The following is a 23,488-nucleotide window of genomic DNA, read 5'->3' as shown; positions in this document are numbered from 1 at the left end:
AGTAGATATAGTGGACTTAGATTTCCAGAAAGCCTTTGACAAGGTCCCTCACCAAAGGCTCTTACGTAAATTAAGTTGTCATGGGATAAGAGGGAAGATCCTTTCATGGACTGAGAACTGGTTAAAAGACAGGAAACAAAGGGTAGGAATAAATGGTAAATTTTCAGAATGGAGAGGGGTAACTAGTGGTGTTCCCCAAGGGTCAGTCCTAGGGCCAATCCTATTCAACATATTCATAAATGATCTGGAAAAAGGGGTAAACAGTGAGGTGGCAAAGTTTGCAGACGATACTAAACTGCTCAAGGTAGTTAAGACCAAAGCAGACTGTGAAGAACTTCAAAAAGATCTCACCAAACTAAGTGACTGGGCAACAAAATGGCAAACGAAATTTAATGTGGATAAATGTAAAGTAATGCACATTGGAAAAAAATAACCCCAACTATACATATAATATGGAGGGGACTAATTTAGCTACAACTAATCAGGAAACAGATCTTGGGAGTCATTGTGGATAGTTCTCTGAAGATGTCCACTCCGTGTGCAGCGGCAGTCAAAAAAGCAAACAGGATGTTAGGAATCATTAAAAAAAGGGACAGAATCAGACAGAGAATATCTTATTGCCCTTATATAAATATATGGTACACCCACATCTGGAATACTGCGTACAGATGTGGTCTCCATCTCAGAAAAGGTAAATTGGCATTAGAAAAGGTTCAGAGATGGGCAACTAAAATGATTAGGGGTTTGGAACAGGTCCCATATGAGGAGAGATTAAAGAGACTGGGACTTCTCAGCTTGGAAAAGAGGAGACCAACGAGGGATATGATAGAGGTATATAGAATCATGAGTGGTATGGAGAAAGTGAATAAGGAAAATTATTTACTTGTTCCCATAATATAAGAACTAGGGGCCACCAAATGAAACTAATAGGCAGCAGGTTTAAAACAAAAGGAAGTTCTTCTTCACACAGTGCATAGTCAATCTGTGGAACTCCTTGCCTGAGGAGGTTGTGAAGGCGAAGACTATAACAGAGTTTAAAAGAGAACTAGATAAATTCATGGAGGTAAAGTCCATAAATGGCTATTAGCCAGTACGGGTAAGGAATGGTGTCCCTAGCCTCTGTCAGAGGATGGAGATGGATGGCAGGAGAGAGATCAATTGATCATTACCTGTTCAATTCACTCCCTCTGGGACATCTGGCATTGGCCACTGTGGCAGACAGGATAGTGGGCTGGATGGACCTTTGATCTGACCCAATATGGCCCTTCTTATGTTCTTAATTAAGGAAGAGTACTCCAAGCCATCTGGGCTGGAGCACTCAAAATATCCGAGCGCAGCTGCAGTGGGGGCAGGAGCATTTCTGGACACCTAGATCAGCCCCCGTCTGTAGCAGGCCCCGCAGGGCAGGTGTAGCCCCCTGCTCACAGCAAGCAAGAAGCTGCTCCAGCCCCCACTGGTTAACCTTTCACATCCTTAGTACATATGCTATTTCAAGGCCTTCTCTGGCACAGCGATTGTAAATATCATCCAGTTCACTTTCAACCCATATCTGGGGCACTATTAATGTTGTGTTCAATGGTTGGCATGGTCTCTTTGCAGTCAGAAAAAGGAAGTCTTTGATTTTGTACTTGTGCATTAAGAGTAGTGGCCCCTTTCTTGTTTTGTTCAGATGTGCTCCAGTGCAATCCAAAATCTATATGGGAGGTGAAAATACAGTGGCTTGTTGATTCAGTAATGACATGCTTGTTTGGAATGGTATATGAGGTCCCATCATTCCCTGGTCAGATCTAGACACACAAGATGGTCATATGTGATCCATAGTGGGTTTTGTGATTTCAGAGGCTGTTGGGGGTCTGTTATCCATAACCTGACTGGAAGAGAAGTTCTGGAGAACTTGGAGTGCAGAATGCTTACTCTGCTGCAAAATATGTGACAGATCTTGTCCAATTTGACACACAGGCCTTTATCACTGACATCCAAACATTCCCCATGTGTCAGCATCTGGTGAAGGTGCATAACATTGTTCAAGAGTGTTTTCCTGTCCACTAGCATCTTAGTAAAAATCATATTAAAAAAACCAGATCTTTTTGTGGGGCTTTTCTTGTTCAAACCTTTCTCCGATGGACACTTAAGCAGTATTGAGTGAGTAAATAACCTCCCTCTTGAATTTTTTTCCATGAGCTTACCATCACCTTATCTTTGCCCTTGTAACCTGTCTCTTCTCATAAATATGAATTTCCTTGAAGACAGGCTCAACTCTTAAATTTTCCACCATTTCTTTGTCAGTCGTGATGACATCTTCAAATTCGTTGTTTCTGCAGGCCACAAAAAACTCAAGGCAGCTTTTCAAGGTATTAGCAAGATAGTAGCAGTCCCAATGTCCACTGAGTCTGTAATGCCTTGCTTTCAATATCTACTTGGAACAGAATACCCTGCCAAATGACAAACAAGACCAGAAATTTGAAATCAGTGATCTGGTTTGCCAGGCTTTGTGCTTCATGTCAAATTTACAGTCCATCATGCAGGGAGGAAGGAACAGAAACGGATGGTGTATGCATCCCAGATCTTCCGCACTTATTTGTTACAGTTAATCCATTCCCAGGTGCTATAGAATGGAATTTCAAAGGAATGGGTGGGGTTTTCCATCATGATGCAGCAGTGAGTCAAGTGTTCTACAGGCATCTCAACCAACCCTTCAAAACTGGCTCTTCAAAGTGAAGAGTTGAGAGGAAACTTGTTGAGCTCCCACCTTTATTTATGTGAGAAAGGTGGGCTTCTTCCTTCCTCTAGGTTCAGATGATCAGTGAAATGAATACTCAAGAGTATTGTGATGAAGAGGCTTGAAAGATGGCTGATGTCTATATCTCCTTTTGCACCCAGGTGTACATATCCTGAGGGACTGAAAAGTGGCCCTTGCATTTTTTTAGCATGGAGGGAGGCACTGGTCTTACTAACAAATAATCCCTTCAAAAGGTGGTTTTCTGTAGTCATTTGGGCATCCTTTGGGAAGCAGGATAGATAAAGCCACAAGACCCATCTCATCACAATGGTGGTTGAAAGAGAATGTGTGCAAACTGAAGAGATGTTTTAGTCACCACTTGGTGCTCACTAAGGCCTTAAATGGCTCCTTATGAGAAATGGAGAGCTGTTCAATAAAATAATTAAACTTAGCATTGTTTTAATAGTCATATTTAGACAACAAGGCTTGATAGTTTTCCACTCTGAACTGTAGCCTGACTGCAAAGTAAGCCTTCCGGCCAAAAAAGTCTAGGTGCTTCCACATGCAGTCATAAAGGGTGAACTTAAACTGGATCTTGGTGGCCCTTAGAATTAACTCTGTCTACAATGACTGAATTGGGAGGTAGATGTGAACAGAAATTCTGTGTCTTCTAGTAGCACACTATTTCTTGTCTCCCCACTTGCAAGTTGTTCAAACAAATATGGGGGTCTGCCATATTGCCTTGGTCGGGTCCAGTAGAGCCTGTTTAATAGAAGGGCTACTCTAGAAGAGGTGGAGACATTGGTCTTACTGACAAATAATTTCATCCCTTCAAAAGGAGTTGTTCTGCAGTCATTTGGACCTCCTTCAGGAAGCAGCTTAGGTAAAAATAGTGCAGTTGCTGCTCTCTGTGCCCAGTCTAGGAATACTTTGTCATCTACCATAGTTGGCAGGGGGGCATCACATCTCTTCTGATGACAGTGACAGGAAGTGGGCTTGTAGAGTGACTTCCTCCTCAACTTTGGTCTCTGGTTCTTCTCTTGCATGCTCATGGTGTTCACAGGCCCTTGAGGCAGCAGCTGAAGAAGCTACTTCCTCAGCTGCTGGTAGGCTCAAACCTATTAGGCCTGGAGTGGCCAACCCGTTAGAGACGAAGAGCCAAAACAGTGGTGGATAGTGTGTGAAAAGCCACATACTGGGCAGGGGGGAGGAGTTGTTGAGGAAAAAGGAAAAAAAGCCACAGGGGGGGAAAATAGGTGCCAGTACACCATCACGGGACATACCATCACAAAAAAAGCACTGGGAAGGGGTGAGAGGTGCAAGCTCTGGGAGGGAATTTGAGTGCAGGAGGAAGTAGAGAAGAGGATGCTGGCTCAGGGAGGGGGCTCCAGGCTGGAGAATGTTGGGGTCAGGGAGAGGGTTGGGCTGCAGTCTTGTGGCTGTGAGGGTGCAGGTGTTTGGGCTGGGGTGTATGAGGGGCTCAAGGCAAGGAGGCTGGGAGTATGATGGGCTCAGGACACAGATCTGGAGTGTGTGGATGGTGCAGGAATGTTGTGGCAGAAGACTGGGGGTGCAGCAGTTTGGAGATGTGAGAGGCTCAGGACTGGGGGTTCCAGTGTATGATAGACTCAGGTTTGGAGTGTGGGTGTGTGTGTGCAGGAGTGTTCTGATGCTGTGGCCAGATTGGGGCTTGGCCCCAATTGGCCTGGCTTCAGTTTTAAATAAAATATTATGTCAAACACAAAATGTTTCAGCATTGTCTTTATTTATGAGAGGGGCAGGGAACCTGTTTTGAGTCAGGATGCCTGACCCACAAAAGTCAGTCAGGACCACACAAGTGAGATGCAAAAAAACAACCACTCCAAAACCCCCCAAGCCTCACTAATGTGGCCGCTCAGGCAGGGGCCTGGGGCAGACAATAGGGTGCCAGTGGGTGCTGGGGCATGGTACTTGCGGAGGGTCTGGGTGGGGGGAAGGGAATCCTGCAGCTGTGCACTAAGGCCCAGGAAGTGCATGAGCTGTTCTCTCATCCCCCAAACAGCAGCGCAGTATGTGAAACGCTGGTCCGTCACACACATGATGCCTTCCTGCACTGGGGGTAGGGCGAGTCCCTGACTGCGCCAGCAACAAATGCTCGGGCACTGCGCACCTTGCCCCTTTGCTCCCCACAGCAGCACACGCTGACCAAGTAGCTGGAGCCAGTGCTCTGGGGACTTTATTCCCCTGCTGCCTTCCTGCGCGGGGGGAGCGGGAGTCCCAGACCATGCCAGCCCCAAATTCTCAGGCAGCACGCGCCACTGGAGCAGCGCAGTCCCAGACCCTTACCCCCTCCCCCGCACGCAGGAAGGCAGCAGGGGAACAAAGTCCGCAGCATGCAACAGACTAGCATTTTAGGTACTGTGCTGGCTGGTGGGGGAGAGCAGCCCGCGTACTTCCCGTGTAGCTGCAGAACTCCCCCCCGCCACCCCACAGGAAGCCTTTGTTGTCCCTGGAGGTAGTATCAGCGTGGTGTTCATCTTGGGGGAGCGCCAGTAAGAGGAGCGTGGGGCCATTGTGGGGGGTGGCAGGGGGGAGGGAAGAGCATGCAGGGGTGGCTGCGCAAGCCGCACTTCTGGGGGGGGGGGGAAGAGCCGCATGCAGCTCATGAGCTGCAGGTTGGCCACCCCTGCATTTGGCCCAAGAGTCCCAGTATGGCCACTATGATGGGAAGGAACCCAGTGATTGGTACCATGGTTGCTCAAACCAGGGAGGCTGTTGGTCAGTCTCAAAGTCATCAAAAATCACTTGATAAGCATGGCAAAAAAGTAACTTTCTTTTATATTGTTTCATAGATGTCTCTGGCATCTCACTAAATATGTCCTTTATTAATTCCTACTTACCCTCTTCAAGTCTTAAAACACAAGTACTCTTTCACAATTACACTGTAAAACAAGGCTCACAATACTGCAGTGGGACTTTCACTTCACTTCATTCTTATATCTCAATGACTGGTGATGCTTCACCCCTTTAGTACCCACAGGGGCAAGACTGACAATATTCTAGATAGTTCAAGGAAAACAGCTCTCAGGAAGCCTGCAAAGTTCCATGAGATTCTACTAATGTTTGGGACATTCTAGGTGGTTAGTGAAAAATGAATCCACAAACAGAACATCTGAAACATTTTACTTCAATCATTCTATCTTTCAATTTATCACTAACAAAAAAACAGCACCCCACCAGTCATCTGCCCCTCAATCTGGCCATAAATGTCTCTAAGAAATGCAGTAAAGCTAGAGATGTCAGCATGTAGATTACATGATTAACTGATAACCCTGTATCAGACAGAAGGCAGCGGAAGAGAGCAGGAGACAGTGCCCATGAGGAGCTAGCTTAAAAGCCAGCTCCCCATGAGCAGCAGATCCACCTCCCCCCTCCCCCTCCCCCACCCTATTGCCTCTGCTACAGAGGCAGCAGCGTGGAGGGTGAGGGAGGCTGACTGGAACCAATATATGCAGGGAACCAGCTTTTCAAGCCAGCCCTCTACATGTAAGAGTTTCTGCGGACTCACCTGTCCTGCCTTGCTGCAGCACGGAGGAGGGCAGGCAGGAACCAGTGATGGGGAGAGCCAGCTTAAAAGCTGGTTCCCCCCAGCACCAGCTATGTGCCGCCTAGCCCACTCCGCACTGCTGCCTCTATCAGAGGCAGCAGTGCAGGGGGGTTGCAGGGGAGGCTGGTGTGAAGCAAACCCCTGTCCCCGGGGGTCCGAGCTTCCTGTGGACAGAGGCTGCTCTGTATCCTATGGAGCAGCCTTTGTCCATGGTGGGTCCAACTTGTACCCAGCAGCAGCCCCTGTACGCAGGGAGCTCAGACGTTGTCCCCACAGGCTGCTGCCACCCCGTGCTTCTGCCTCTATTACAGAGGCAGCAGCACAGGGCAGCACACAGCTGGTCTGCACAGGGAGCTAGTTTTTCCACTGGCTCCCCTAGCAGACCAGCTCCTACATGCCACCCTGCACTGCTGCCTGTGATAAAGACCCAGGGTGGCAGGCAGCTTGCTGGGAGTGGGGTCAGGAATGCACTGGCTGCCAGCCCCTCCTCTGGGGACCGTTGAGGTAATGGCTAAAATTTCATGTGGTTACATGTCTATTCAATTACACAATATCTAACATCCCTAAATAATGCTCCCCCAGTTTGACCAAAAGTAGCTGAAACAGGTTTAAAGTTAACTTAGAAGAACTGATCGTATATGTATACACATTTGTTACTTTGTGTGCCAAGCATTCTGAATGCATCAAAATATTGAAGATATTTTATAAACATTGACAAAAATGCTTTAAGCTTGACTAACATTCTTAAATTGTTCCAAACTTTTCCTTTCTAGTTTCAAGCTGACCACTAGTAATTTCAGGGCAAAAGAAGTTTTGCCAAAAACTAAAAAGTGATTTAAACCGAGTTACATAAATTTACATAATAAGTTGCTGAAGCATTGTTATTCCAAATTAATACTATATAAGTGTAATTATACTCTTCATTTGACACAAATTTTACAATCCCTATAATAAACGTAAAACAGAATTCTAGAAAGTAAGCATCTTCCCACCTAGAAACTCACGGGTAGATTAGACCCCAAATACAGGCAGAGTTCTGGGGAACTGCTGACTTAAATAGGAAGCTGCACAAGTGCATAGGTCTACATACACAGTCCTCCTTGCAGGACCAGGACCTTTGTGTGCTTATAACAGTAGACAATTGTTTTGTGGACTGCAGAAAAAAATTAAAAGTATCCATTTAACAGCAACATTGACCTTTGCCATATACCAGTTTATATGATGTCCGATACAACTGAATCAATAGCATACACTACAGTACAAATTCCTTACCACCTAAGTTCATATTTTTCAGCTGAGGGCACTAGAACACCCTTTTCTATACAGCAATTAAAAAAAAGAGGGAAACAAAATTACTAGGAGTATATTCCTTAGCGTTATGTTTAAATAAATAAAAATATTACCTCTTCTCCTTTGTAAACCTTCTAGATCGGTCTTCTTAAGTTTCTTCTTGGCACTGACTAACTGATTGCTATCAAAAAGGTGTGCTGATGGGACAGTTGATGGTAGTACAGTAGTAGACTGTGGGACTCCCTTATCTTCACTCTCCTGTTTAACAGGGCTGTCACTTTTCTCTAAGGATTCAGTAGAATCTTCCTTGATGGGCAGAGGTGGCGGTGGTGGTGGTGGTGGAGGCAAAGGAGGAGGGAGTGGAACTATAGTAACAGTATCTGGGTGAAGCTCATTACTGGCAAGAAGTGGAGGAGGAGTATGATGGGACTGTTCAGAGGTAGTGCCACTGGGAGAAAATGAACTATTTTCAAGTTGTTCTAAACCTCTGGCATCCTGGCTTTGTAAAGGCTGGATTATTTTTCCTGATTCCACCTCTTTGGTTTTCTTTTGGATAAGCGTGGTTACTGGTAGAGTTTGAAGTTGATCTACACAGGACAGTGAGGTGGGTATACTACCACTTTTTGCATGAGCCAGTCGCAGTCTGGTTGATTTAAGTATTACTTGCCCAGGATACCGCTAAAATAAAACAAGTTATTTAAAATTAGATAAGTGTATGCAATATGCTATATTAGAAACTATAGGACATTTGATCAGTGATTTTGCCTTTGTGACAAGGAAACTCATTTTTATATTTTTGTTCTTTACTTTGCTAATGTATTGGACTGGAATCACTCATTTTCAAACAAAATATTCCAATAAAATTAGCCAGCATATGGCAGCACACTAGCGTACCATGACATATTTATAGAGTGTGACACTCATTTAAAGTTTTGCAAGCATGGACTATCATTCCCAGATTGTATCTTGAACATACTGCAAACCACCACCTCCTCCTACCCTTACTCTTGACAGAAGGTGACAGATGAGCACATTCCTCAGAAATTTATAAATGCTTCACAACTAGATTAGTCCAGTCATCTTCTCTCCTCTTTACGTAACTACAGGCTACAATAAAGACTAGAATGACAGAAAGATCCTAGGTTCTAAATCCATTGTCTCACTGTGACTCTTGGTCAATTCAATCTTTCCGATTAGGTCAACTTGGATGCAAATAGATAGAAATCATATTTCCTCAAGAGCCAGACACTTGATCTAAATGTTTCCTTCCTGGAAAATAAAAGTAAAATCTTCCTTCTCCTCCCACATAAAATAGGCCAGCGAGTTGCACTGCAGCTTGCCAAATGCAGCACTATCCTACTAACCCAGACAACAAGAAGATCTTCAACACTTTTCAGTAGTTTTCTTCTACTGGCACTTCAAACACTAGACTTTTCTGTCAAAGATGAGCTTTTAAAGTGGTCTTATTATCTGTGGCTTCTACATTTGCCCTATCCCTGAAGTTTATGTCCCTGAAAATTGTATCTGTTTAGACAAGCTACTAAAGGTGAAACTAAAGACTGCTTTTGAAAAATGGGCCCAGTATGTATTTTTAAAAAACATATTACATAATATTTTTTACAAAGGTACACAATCCTATCTATATGGATAAAATATACATAATGTAACCATTAACAATTTGATAAATACCTTATTGATTCAGTGTGTGAAATTACTCTAATGTATAGAAGCTCTAAGTGACAAGTAGCCCTGGCAAGCAATTTGGATGGAAAAAAACTTCATTTTTTGTAATCACTACTAAACAAGAATGTTACTAATAATGGAAATTCTCCAATTTCATTACTCGTTCCTACTTAAGCCAGCAACTATTAAAAGTAGGGATGTAAAGGTTTACTGGGTAACCATTAGGTGACAGCCCCAGCCCTGCACCCCAGATGGTCCACAGCTCAAGTCCCAGCTGCACTGGCATCCCCGACCCCTCGCTAGCCACTGCAGTGGCAGCCCCAATTCCTGGAAGGGGGCAGGAAGATCCTGGCCCCAAGCCAGGCAGCCCCCCTCCCTGCTGCAGGACCATGATTAACCGGTTAAACATTTTTTGTTTAACCAGTTAACTGTTTAACTGCTATTTTCCATCCCTAATTAAAAGGGGTTAATATTGTCATTTCCTTGTAGTCCTGCCTGCAATCAATCTGTTTTCTCTTCTCTGGTTATCAGTTGTAAGCTCTTTTAGATAGGGACTTTTAAGTGTTATTGTCATGCAAACAACAAGTAATATGATCCAATCCAATTTCTATATAAGCAAAGACCTTGTTTCAGTTTCTAAATTTTTTCCTGCAAATATTAACTAACAGGAGAAAAACAGACTATTGAGGTTCAGCACAGAACTATGCTGCAATACATCCGAAGAACTTTATCCAATGCTATGCCTTATTTCCCCTTAAATCTTAGCCTACAGAATTATAATATCCATTCTCCAAATGAATGCTCTGAAATATTTAAAGAGGTGCAACAGATCTCTCTCAAGACATTGCCAGAATATAACTGAAGTTTATATTTAGAAATAAATGCTACATCCTGGTGGAAAAAAAAGTACATTACTTCCATTACCTGTTTAAATGTACGAAGTCTGTCCAGTGTTTTCTGTCGCTCCTGACTAACCCAGGAGCTCTTTCTTTCCTCTTCATCTTGAAGGTGATCTTGCTTCTAAGAAAGGACATCAGAAACATATGAATTACTAAACAGAGAACATTATGTGAATTCAAATTCGAGGTATTGAGGCCATAGCTTATCAGAATTCTGCTTGTACTCTTTTTAGGTGACAAATCTGAGGAGTTGTCCCAGATGGAGGGATCATTAAAGGAGGTTTTGGAACAAATTGAAAAATTTAACAGTAACAAGTCACTGGGACCAGATGGTATTCACCCAAGAGTTCAAAAGAACGCAAATGTGAAATTGTGGAATTAACTGTGATTTGCAACATATCCCGTAAATCAGCTTCCATGCCTAGTGACTGGAAGATAGCTAACGTGACACCAGTATTTAAAAAGGTCTCTAGAGGTGATCCTGGCAATTACAGGCTGGTAAGTCTAACATCAGTACTGGGTAAATTATTTGAAAATATAGTAAAGAATAAAATTGTTGGACACGTAGATGAACATAATTTGTTGAGGAAAGTCAACATGGTTCCTGTAAAGGGAAATCATGCTTCACTAATCTACTAGAGTATTTTAAGGGGGTCAACAAACATGTGGACAAGGGGGATCCAGTGTATATAGATTTCCAGAAAGCCTTTGACAAGAACCCCCATCTAAGCCTCTTAAGTAAAGTAAGTTGTCATGGGATAAGAGGGAAGGTCCTTTTGTGGATTAATAACTGGTTAAGAGACAGGAAAAAAGGGTAGGAATAATAGTAAGTTTTCAGAATGAAGAGAGATAACTACGGGGGTCCCCCAAGGGTCTGTCCTGGGACCAATCCTATTCAACTTATTTAAAAATGATCCTCTAGAGAAAGGGGTAAACAGTAAGGTGGCAAAATTTGCAGATGATACCAAACTGCTCAAGATAGTTAAGATCAAAGTAGGCTGTGAAGTGCTTCAAAAAGATCTCACCAAACTGAGTGATTGGGCAACAAAATGGCAAATGAAATGTAATGTTGATAAATGTAAAATAATGTACGTTGGAAAAAATAATCCCAACTACATACACAATATGATGGGGACAAATTAGTTACAACTACTCAAGAGAGATCTTGGAGTCATTGTGGATAGTTCTCTGAAAACATCCACTCCGTGTGCAGTGGCAGTCGAAAAAGCAAATAGAATGTTAGGAATCATTTAAAAAAAAGGGATAGAGAATAAGACAGAGGATTTCTTATTGCCTCTATATAAAAACATGGTATGCCCACATCTTGAATACTGTGTACAGATGTGGTCACCATCTCTAAAAGGATATATTGGCTTTAGAAAAGGTTCAGAAAAGGGAAACAAAAATTATTAGGGGTTTGGTACGGGTTTGGTATGAAGAGAGATTTAAAAAACTTGGACTTTTCACCTTAGAAAAGAGGAGACTAAGGGGGTATATGATAGGTAAAATCATGACTGGTGTGAAAAAAGTGAACAAGGAAAAGTTATGTACTTGTTCCCACAATATAAGAAGAGAGGGTTACTCACCCTCTGCAGTAACTGAGGTTCTTCGAGATAGGTGTCTCTGTGGGTGCTCCACCATAGGTGTTTGGGTGCCGCACTGTGCTCAGCCAGAAGATTTCAATAGCAGTGCTAGTGACAGGTAGTTCGCACATGCGCAGCACACTCCACACCAAGCAGCTAATGCACATGCATGGGCTATCATCTCTTCAGTTCCTTCTCTGCCCCGGAAGGAATGCGTGACGATACACTGAAGCAGAGGGAAGGAAGGGTGGGTAGTAGAGTACCCACAGGGACACCCATCTCAAAGAACCTCAGTTACTACAGAGGATGAGTAACTCTCTCCTTCTTCAAGGAGCATCCCTGTGGGTGCTCTACCTTAGGTGATTATGAAGCGGTTCATCCACTAGAGCTGGGAGCTTCGGTCAGTGTAGTGTCCTTATAGACAGCTGTGAGAATGGTGTGACCGAACAGGGTTCCCCTACAGGGATGTATGTCGAGAGCATAATGGGTCATGAAAGTATGGATGGACGACCAGGTAGCTGATTTACAGATATCTGACAGGGGAATGACCTGGATATATGCAGTTGATGCAGCCATGGCTCTGGTTGACTGTGTATGAAGTTGTGCAGGTGGTTCTTTGCCGAAAGCTGTGTATACTACTCTTATGCACCCCACTATACATTTGGATAGTCTCTGAGAGGAAATGGGCAGTCCCTGAGATGGTTGAGCAGTTGAAATTAATAATCTGTTGGTTTTGCAGATGTCTGGTTCTATCTATGTAGAACGTGATGGCCCTGTGGAGGTTGAGGGTATAGAGCATTGCTTGCGCCTCGTTGTCGTGAGGTTTAGGAAAGAAGACAGGTAAATTGATGGATTCATTGCAATAGAACATGGAAGGGACCTTTGGCATGAATTTGGGGTGAGGCCGAAGTACCACCTTGTCTTTATGAAAGAGGGGGGGGAGGGATAGCTCAGTGGTTTGAGCATTGGCCTGCTAAACCCAGGGTTGTGAGTTCAATCCTTGTGGAGGCCATTTAGGAATTTGGGGCAAAAATTCATGAGGGATGGTACTTGGTCCTGCTGTGTAGGCAGGGGACTGGACTTGATGACCTTTCAAGGTCCCTTCCAGTTCTAGGAGATAGGCAATCTCCATTAATTTATGAGGACCCCGATTTCCCCAACCCTTCTGGTGGACATTATAGCCACAAGGAAGGCCATCTTTATGGAGAGGTGGAACAACGAGCAGGTTGCCATCAGCTCATAGGGCTTTCTTGTTAGGGCACTAAGAATGAGATTGAGGTTCCAGGCAGGGACTGGTGGTTTGGTGGGCAGGTAGGTGTTTGCAGGCTTTTAAGAAATCATTTAGTTATCAGGTGTGTGAACACCGATGTATTGTCTATTGGTTGGTGTAGAGCTGTGATTGCAGCAAGATGGACTTTAAGGGATCTCAGGGAAAGGCCCAAGTTCTTAAGCTCCATCATGTACTGCAGGTAGCGGAGCTGAGGTTGCATTGAGGTCGTTTCTTTGGGACCAGAAGAGAAGCATCACCATTTGTACAGGTAAGATTTCCGAATGCATGTTCTGCGGCTGTTGAGAATTTCTTGGACTTGATATGTGCATTGTGATTCTAGTGGAGTGAGCCACGGAGAAACCCCATCTGGAGCTGGAGAGTGTGGGTGATGGAGGCGAGCGCAGTGTTGGATGAAGACATGAGGGAGACGCCATGGCCGCTTGGATGCATTTGGAGCAGGTAAGTACCACGTTTGTCTCGGCCAGTCTGGGGCTATGAAGATAACATTGGCCCTGTCCATTCGGATTTTGTTGACCACTTAATGGAAAAGAGGTATAAGTGGAAAAACGTAGAGGGAGTGCTATGCCCCAGTGGATCGTGAATGCGTCTCCCAGGTAGAGTGAGCCAATGCCTGCACGTGAACAGTATATTGAGGGCATTTTTTGTTGGTATGTGTCGCAAATAGGTCAATCTGGGGAAAAACCCCAGCATTGGAAGATCTGGTGTAAGATGGTGGGATCCATTTCCCACTCATGGTTGGAGGAGCTGTTCCTTCTAAGAGTCTGCTGTTACGTTGTCTTTGCCTACGAGGTGTGAGGCAATTAGGGTTATGTTGTGTGCAATGCACCATGTCCAGAGGCGGACTGCTTTGCTGCAGAGGGGGTAAGATCTGGCTCCTCCCTACCTGTTGATGTAGAACATTGCAGCTTGGTTTTCTGTAAAAATCTGCACAGTGGAATTGGAGATATGGTCTCGAAAGTGCCAGCAAGTGTAGAATATTGCGCAGAGCTCGAGGGTATTGATATGCAGAATGGTCTCTGCAGGTGACTATTAGGCTTGTTTGGTAAGGGTGCCTACGTGGGCTCCCCATCCTAGTTGGGATGCATCCGTGGTGATTGTAAAGGAGGGTGCTTGTTTGTGGAAGGGGACCCCAGCGCACATTTTGTGCATTCAACCACCACTGGATCAAGTTTCTCATGGTGAGTGCCACCGGGACCAGCTTGAGGAGGCTGTGTCTCCTCATTCTATGGACTGTGCTGAGCCAGTGTTGTAATGGCCTCATGTATAGTCTGGCATGAGGAACTACCATGGTGGTGGTGGCACACAAGCCCCATTTAAGTCAGAGCTGGAGACATGCCTTGGAGGGTAGTTGGGGAGCTGTGCAGTAGAGATGAATGAGCTCCCATGTGGCTAGGAATCTGTGATGGGGCAAAGATTCAGTGGTGGTGTTACAGTCTAAATGGACCCCTAGGAACTCTAGCACCTGGGTTGGCTGGAGTTGACACTTGGAAAGATTTATCTGGAGACCCAGGGATTGAAAGACTTCCATGGTTGTACTGACTGACTTTTGTGTTTCTTGAAGGCAGTCTGCCCTTATAAGGCAATCATCTAGATAAGGGAAGATGGACACTCCATGTCTGTGCAGATGAGCTGCAACTACCGCCAGTACCTTGGAGAATACCCTTGGTGCGGTGGAAAGGACAAAGGGGAGTACCATGTACTGGAAGGGCTGTCCACACGCAGTAAATCTGAGGAACTTCCTGTGCGCAGGGTGGATAGGCACATGGAAATACGCATCCTGGAGGTCGAGAGTCACCAACCAGTCATCTTTGTTGAGAGAGAGAATGATGGTGGAGAGGGTTACCATGCAGAAGCACGTTCTACTGCTTTGATGGAGAGCAGGTGGTCGATTTCTTGACATAGGACAGACTTGTGAGATGGGTCTCTCAAGAGGGATGGAGTGGGTGGTTGGGGTTTTGGGATGGACAGAAAAGGCATGCAGTACTCGTTCTTTATGATATCCAGCACCCATATGTCGGATGTTATGAGGCACCAGTGATGATGGAAAGGTGCTAGGTATTGTGTGCATATTGGAGTATCATGAAGGACGGGAGGAGAGGGATGAATTTGATGACTCCTGACCTGAGCTTCAAAACGTTTGTCTTATTAGAGGACTGGGAAGGGGTAGGCTGGTCGGCGGATTATCTCTGGTTGTACTGCCTCTGTGAGTGAGCAAAGAGGTCAAGTCTGTATCTCTGGATATAGCTTTTGTGATGCCCAACATTTGAAGAGTGGCCCTACAATCTTTCAAGGAGTGCAATGAAGTGTTGGATAGATTCTGCAAAGAGCTTTGGGCCCTCAAATGGGAGGTCTTCTACCCTAGTCTGGACTTGCTTTGGGAAGCCAGATATGTGGAACCAGGAGGCTCTCCTCCTCATGACCGTGGCTACAAGGGTCTAAGTGGCGGTGTCAGCGGAGTCAAAGGCAGGCTGTCCTGGCTATTAGGAAGCCCTAATTCATGTTGGCTTTAAACTGCTCCCTTTTCTGTTCTGAAAGATATTGAATAAAAGTGATTCTCTGCTCAAAAATGTGATGTGTATATCTTGCTAGCAGAGCAGTATAATTCGAGATGCGCAGCTGGAGGGAGGCAGAGATGTAGGCTTTTCTGCCCATAAGAAGTGGAAACGACTTGACCTTATCAGCGGGAGTGGATTTTGCTAAGGCAGGGCTACTCAACTTTGGAAGCCCTAAGGGCCACAATAATACTCATAGCACATGCCGAGGGCCGCAACTTAAGTGTGGTACAAATATATATGCTAATATATGCAAATAGCTTCTTTCACACTGATGGAAATGCATACAAAGATTAAGGCAAGACTACGCAACACACAAGCCCCATTTAAGTCAGTTCTGATGATATTAATAAAATGCAGTATTTACCCAATTTCCATCAATATGACAGCACTTTTAATGAGCAATGACAGTCCAGGCATTTAACTATTAAAACACATAACATTGGACCATTATATTGATGTGCCATTGTACAGCATATTCCGAGTGGAGGCCATGTTCAAAGGATCCCACCCACAGGCCACCTGTTGAGCCCCATGTAAACCCAAACTGCACTGCAGGCTGCAAATGAGCCACGGGCTGCACGTGGCCCACAGGCCTTATGATGAGTAGCCCTGTGCTAAGGTATGTTTGGTCCTCTGGCAGCATCTACTATGAGGGAATTGGCAGGAGGATGCGTGAAGAGGAACTCCACACCCTAAAAAGAGGCACAGTATTTTCTATCTGCTTTCTTGCCCACTGGGGATACGGTGGCGGGTGTTTGCCACAGGTGTTTAGTGGGATCCACAAGGGCAGGATGCATGGGTAGCATTAAATAACCACCAGTGTAGCATGTAGGATGCTGGAGAGCTTATGTTGGGTGTCAGGCTGTGTCGTTAATGAAATTTCGAATCCATCAGCAACCCTTTTCAAGAGGTCCTGGAAAGCCCTGGAATCATCACCTGCTGAAGGAAGCAGTGGCATGAGGGCATATTCTGGAGGGGAAGAGGACAACTGAGATGGTAGGTGAGATGAATTGTTGAGTCACTGTCGCTTAAAGGGTGATCAAAATCTGTTTGATCCCCAGACACATCTAGGGAGGTCACCAATGTGGGTCTTGAGTGGACCTGTTCAGCATGGTGGTATTGCTGCTGCTGTGTTCTGAAAGATGGCCAACAGTCCCAATAGGACCAAGTGGGCGGCATGGGCATAGGAGGCAGTAGCTATTGGGTGGGGTGCCACGCCACTGAGGTATAATGGGTTGTGGCTGAACTGTTTTCCTCTTAAGGGAGGAATGCCTGGATAATATGGCATTTAGGAAGGAGGCAGCTTCCTCCTCACTAGATAAAGGAGGTGCAGAAGCTGCTGGAGTTGCTGGAGAGAACCTGGCTGGTGCCAGGGAGACATCAGTACCAAAAAGAGGAGTTGTGGGTACTGAGGAGGCTTGTAGCTGGTCTGCATATTTAAAATAATAGATTGGAGGCACAGGAGACAAGAGGTACTGCACATGTGTGCCTTTTAAATTGCTCGGTACTGGGGAAGGCATACATGCTGACAGTGTCAAGCGTGGCAATTTGGTGAAACCGCTATTTTTATCAATGGCAGAGTGTGGAGCTGGGTTTGCCCTGGGATTTTCTGCGACGGGGGCTTAGGCTTGTTAGCCTGTCTTGGCATTGTGGCCAGGTTCTGGGGTGCAGTGGGTGATTGCAGCCCCGGCAAGCTCTTGTCTGGAGCCCCCATAGGGGACGGAACTGGCTTAGATTTGTGGGATCTCCCTTTCTCAGGTGAAGGGGATTCCCTGCTAGAGTCTGCATATGGCCTCTTAGATTGTTCAGAGGTTGCAGAGTTCGCAGCTGAGACAGCTGAAGCCACCATATCTGACATCACCGCTGTGAGGGTTTAAGCGGGGATGCAGTGACCGGGGTCTATGGCTGGTCTGAATGACTGTTCAAGTGAGAGAGGTTTTGGTTATAGCTCTCTAGCTGTGTGTGTCCCAGCTGTCAGGTTTCTATGAGTGAGATGAATCACACCATGCTTCTGCCCCAGGCAGCAGAGATAAAGTAGCCAAAAATAGACAGCGCTTGAACCCTGCAGACGGTGGTATAAGAGTTGGGAGGGCGCGTTCTGAGGAGTTTTCAGGAAAATTTTCTCTGAATGACATAAATCAAATGAAATGTGGAGTGAGCACCTCTGTAGGGTGAGCCTTGTGAGGGGAAAGCCAGAGGCAGCGAGCCTCCGCTTATCTGTGGCTCCGTGGTGGACGGCATAGAAAAACATTTGTTTTCTTCTTCTTGTAAAGTAAAATGGAAGTGGTTTTAAGGTTAAAATAACAACGCTAACTATCTGTCTGAGGCGCTCAATGCAGAGCACATGGCAGATTCCAACTGATGCTGGCGGCGGCAGAGAAGGAACTGAAGGGATCATAGCCCACACACTCACATTAGCTGCCCAGTGTGTTGCGCATACGCGAACAACCCGTCACTAGCACTGCTACTGAAATCTTCTGGCCGGGCGCGCTGCAGCGCCCAAACACCTAAGGTGGAGTAACCAAAGAGACACTCCTCAAAGAAGAACTAGAAGTCACCAAATGAAGTTAATAGGCAGAATGTTTAAAACAAACAAAAGGAAGTTTTTCTTCACTCAGCGCACTGTCAACCTGTGGAACTCCTTGCAAGTGGATGTGGTGAAGGTTAGGACGTCAACAAGGTTAAAAAAAGAGCTAGACAGATTCATGAAGGTTAGGTCCATCAATGGCTATTAGCCAGGATGGGTAGGAATGGTGTCTCTATCCTCTGTCTGGAAATGGGTGACAGGAGAGGGATCACATGAGGATTACCTGTTGTGTTCCCTCCCTCTGGGGCATCTGGTATTGGCCACTATCAGCAGACAGGATACTGGGCTAGATGGACCATTGGTCTGACCCAGCATGGCCCTTCTTATGTTTTTGTATCAAGATTAGATATGTATATGAATAACAAGAATCTCCTGAATTATAAAAGTAAACTAAAGAAGAATTTTGAACGGTATATAAACCTTCAAACTGCAGGGCATAAACCAACATTTAACTTTTGAGAACTAGAGGTATACTTTCCTAGAGATTAGTTGTCCCATAACTGCCTACAGCAGATTTTTTCTCTTCAACAGCCAATACCAGCCACTGTTAGAGATAACATATAGGACTCAATAGGCCACTGTTTGATCCAGTGTGGACTGTATGTAAGCAAATAAAACTAAACCCAAAAAAATGCTTTAAAAAACAAAAACAAAGGTGCTTTGACATCCATGTCCCAATTACTAGAACAGGTTACTTATAAGGAATTAGTGCAGTTGGAAGATTTTAAAGGCTCCCAAATGTGATCTCAGGTTTCAAATTTATTCTCAATTTGTGCTGCTACAAAACTGATCTAAAAATAGTCTTAATTTCTCACAAAATTCAGCAAAACACATTCTTTGGCTCTAGAGGTCCACCAATAGAAAAGCAGAAGTGCAAATGCTGGCTGAAATACGTTCACAGAAATGTGGGAAGATTCCACAAGATTGTCAATGTTATCCTTGGTTCAGATTGGTACTACTGTTCCCTTTCTTTCATATGTTTAGAATTGAATTCAGGTGTTTGCTCATCATTTTTTTAAAAAGAAAACTGTAACAGTTACACTGATATATACCCAGTCAACACATCAAGGTATCAGTCTACTACACTTGTGAAAAGTGAATCAATTTAATGGTTTACTTTTTATGGTGCAAAAATAGTTCTTTTAAAACCCATTTGCAGTCAAATTAGAGAAAGTAGGGTTTGATTTTATTTTTACAGATAAACTATTTGTATTGGTAAATGTAAAGATATATATTGCAAAATATTTTATGGAAGGAAGTGATTCAACTCCCGTAATCTCAATCCTAATATGCTACCCCTTGATATGTGATTGCTAATAGATAATGCAAACAAACAAATACCAATTAATTCAAAGATATTACAGGTGGACCTGGCAGCACTGGATTTTTGAAGGTTGGCCAACACTTTCCATTATAAGATCTTGTTTTTGGTTATTTATAGTTGTCAAATTTACTATTTGTACTCAATTTTTCCACAGTAAGTATGACTCTTTTTTTCTTTTCTTTTTTTTTTTTGAGTTTTAGTGAGAACACAAGCCACATCTGAGAAATGGACAAAGGGAAAATCATATTTTGCCCATATTAAAAGATTCTGGCAACCATGATTACGTATGGCAAGTGTTAGTGCTAGGCTTTGGAGTGCATAACTGAAATTTGGCAAGGGTTGGCCTTTATAGTAGGATTAGGCCTTTTTGCCATTCTGGCGATAATCCACTCAAATTTGACAGAAATGACAACAAGGAGCTTCTCTCTTATGAACTCTCAATAATGCCCCCCTTCTGGTACCCATGCAGATTGGTGGAGGAAGTCACATGACTTGAATGCACAGTGGATGAGAGCCAGACTGAAGGAAGCGAGAAGAAGAAATGTAAAGGATCAATTTGGAATGGAGAGAGAGAGAGAAAGGGGGACAAAGAAACTGTTACTGGGATTTGGTGGCAGGAAGGAGTCGGAGTCAATGGGGAAAGTGAGGATGAGGGATTGAGAGCCAGCTAGCCAGGGACAGAGAGGATACTGAGATCAACCAGTCAGCTATAATATAGGAGAAAGCTGGGATTGGCTCAGCAGGGAGATTGGGAATGGGATAAAAAGCCTGAGGAGTTAAGAGACAGAGCTTGGGACAGCAAGGTGTAGGGGACTAGGATGAGGAGCCTGAAACAGAATTCCAAATCCCTGAATTTCACTATTCAACCGCTGTCAGCAATGTCTGGGAACTCCCCTCTCAAAGTGTCTCACTCCTTTCCCTTTTGTCCATATAAAAGATGACAACCTATTATAGATCTTAGTTATTCCATAAGCTCAAATGGGAGAGATCTGCGTGATGGATCCTAGGGGTTCCAACTCTCATGACGATCCACATGGACATAAATGTAAGCCACATAATATTTGACTTATTTCAGTTTGCTTTTGATACGGTCTTTAAATACAGCATCATACACTTTCCCCCGCACAGGTCCATGTCTTGTTAATGGCACAGGATGGACATATTCTGGGACTAACTCAGGGTTATATACTGGAAGAAACTATTGATAGGACCCCCTGCTTCACTTGTTGAAGAAGAGGGAAGTTGAGGGAGGGGATTGCAGGAAGAGAAAGAACAGTCTCATGGCTAAGGCAGATGTGTACTAATCTGGGTTTTATCCCTCTGCCACAGAGTTCCTAGGTGATGATAGATAAGTCACATAAACCAGATTTTTCTTGGTCACTAAGGTATGTCCATACTATGAAGAAAAGCCCAGGGTTGGCCCATGCCAGCTGACTCAGGTTTACAGGACTCGAACTATGGGACTATTTCATTGCAGTGTAGACTCTGGAAACTAGGAATTTATGGCCCCGGGGGGGGGGGGGGGGGGAAGAGGAGAGAGAGAGAAATAGTAAGCAGTGAGACCTGTGATACAATCATGTAAGTTGGCAACACTGCCTGCTCTTTTTATTGTAGCATTCAAGAGATGCAAGAAAAACTTAATTCAATATGTCAGGATATGCTTAATAAAATTGTAAATTAATTTTTCTTGACATAGAAGAGTCCTTTTTTTCATAGTAAAAGCTGAACCAAACTACCAATTTTCACTATTAGAATGAAAATTTATACATTATTTCAAGAAACTGCAAAAATATCAACTCGTGTGATTTTTCACATGTAGGCCTTTCATGATGTGAATTATGTAACAAGATGTCAGGGCAAGTTTCTCATACATGTATGATATAAAATGTGTCCATTTTTAATAATAGTTTGACAGTGAAGAGATTATTTCGACTATGGTGCATCTCTGTCCCAAGTATTCTTAGTAAATCTAAATATTTCAAGTTTCCGAGACCCCACAAGGAATCTGGAAAAATCATCCCATTTAACTGGAAATGTGAGAGCAATATGACAATTTTAAAAGATAATACAGTGTCTGTGATGGAGAGGAAGATAATGCTATGAATTATACAGTGTAGAGATCCTGGGACAACTTATTATTATTATATTTAATTCTAGGTAAAAGTAGCTTTGTGGAAGGTGCCTATCATTTCATCCCTAACTTTTGTTGTTAAGGCAATACGAGATAGTTATCTAGGATCCTCAATGTCCATTACTGCGGAAGCTGGTAACTGTGGACATGCCAATGTGACTGAAATTTAGTTTTGCCAAAGTTTAAGCAAGTGGATTCACCCACGCCCACATTAATTTCAGCTCTTTGGCATGGCTATAATTTACATAGCTGAAAGCTACTGATCAGATAGCACTACACACTGCCAATTCTAGACCGGTTTCTGAATGACAAGTATCGGGCATGAAAACAGTGTTAAAGCCTTTTACTAAATGTATTTGGTGCCCATCTTAATTACAGCTGCAAACCCCAATGTAACTACAGCTAATATAGAAGATTCACTGTTTAAATATGCAAAGAAGTCCTTCCTATACTTTCCCAAGTTATATTATTTGTTTTGCAAAAATTAATGAACCTTCCAGTGATACTACTTCATATTCATAAACCATTACAATTTGTCCGTCTTGCCTAACTGGAAGAAAGCCGATATTTCTTTAATTGTTTTTTGAAATTTTACTTAAGATTCTGTACCAGACAGCCCTCAGTATTGATGGTAGAATGATATTAAATTATAATTTTTTTGGATGAAAGGTCATTCAACTGGTTTGCATCCTTACTGAAGGAGACAGATATAAGTAGGTTATAGCCACAAAAATTTAAAATAATAATACAAAACTAGCTAACCTTTAGTGTGGCACAAAATGTTCAGGTTAATCAAAGAAATTCCATGAGGTATTCTGTTGGTCTCTCAAGAACAAGCATATGTCATGAATATAAAAACCAGGTTTACTTCCTCTAAGAGACTTTATACTATGAAAAACCCCTCCTACTCTAACATCAGGAAAAACATTTGTTGTGGGAAATGTTTAAAACCTTTTATTTATTTCTTAATTGTTTGTGAGATGCATACTTACAAATACATTTGGATTGTGGTTCATCTCGGTCCCAAGTATTGTTACTAAATACAAATTTAGTAATTGCTACGTAAATTGTAAAAGGCTTTACGTACCAAGATGGACCTTGCTAATTACTATAGTAAAAAGTTATTAAAGTATAGGCTATTTATATCCATGAGAAAAAATATTAATGGCAGTACTCGAATTCTCACACCCAAATCAAGAATCAAGAAGAATCATCTTTCTAAAAACTGTCACATTGAATCAACAACTTCAATAACTATTTGAATTAAGGGCTTTGTTTTGAAAACCAAAAACATACCAAAAACACTTCTATAAAAACAGGAAACTTTTTTGAAAACAATTTCATTTCCTGTTGAAATCCAATGCCTTTATACATTAACAAACTTCATATTCAGAAGATGAGACAGCCTCTTAGGACAACCCATGGAAGTAATCAAATCGTAAAAGGGTGACAGCAACCAACCTTGAATCTAAATACATTTGAAAAAGGTATATTTACCTATAATTTTACGACAGTAAAAAGAAGGGCATAAAAACACCTCCTCTACCCAACTACCCTCTGCTACCCCGATCTCATGTCCGTATCTACCTCCACACTATCAAAGATAGCTATGAAAGAGAAGACTCAAGAAGTAACCACCCTGGGAAACCTCACCGCTCCAGCATGGTTTGGTGAGAGAACATTAACAAAAACACTGCTAAGGAATTACATTTAAAACTCTTAATTATTTTATTGGAGTGTAAAAATGCTTTTGTAGCTTAAAATATTAACGTCTCCTGTTAATCACCAGATGGTTAGATCATGTGTTCTTCAGGAGGAGGCAGAGGCTAAAACACTGAAA

General features: G+C 43.4%; 1 protein-coding gene across 1 annotated transcript in view; it reads right to left on the bottom strand.

Annotated features, from left to right (window-relative positions):
- JMY (junction mediating and regulatory protein, p53 cofactor) overlaps positions 1 to 23,488 on the bottom strand; it is a 143,011-nt gene that overhangs the window by 11,155 nt on the left and 108,368 nt on the right. Inside the window, exons 8-9 of the mRNA XM_006119180.3 lie at positions 10,203 to 10,298; positions 7,709 to 8,273 (exon numbers count right to left, since the gene is read on the bottom strand). Coding sequence (XP_006119242.3) covers positions 7,709 to 8,273; positions 10,203 to 10,298 — 661 coding nt within the window. The remainder of the gene's footprint in view (positions 1 to 7,708; positions 8,274 to 10,202; positions 10,299 to 23,488) is intronic.

Source organism: Pelodiscus sinensis, chromosome 6 (genome assembly GCF_052426305.1).
Source record: "Pelodiscus sinensis isolate ZL-2025 chromosome 6, ASM5242630v1, whole genome shotgun sequence".
NCBI lineage: Eukaryota > Metazoa > Chordata > Testudines > Trionychidae > Pelodiscus > Pelodiscus sinensis.
The sequence above is the reverse complement of the archived record's forward strand: the minus strand, read 5'-3'. Positions and strand labels throughout refer to the sequence as shown.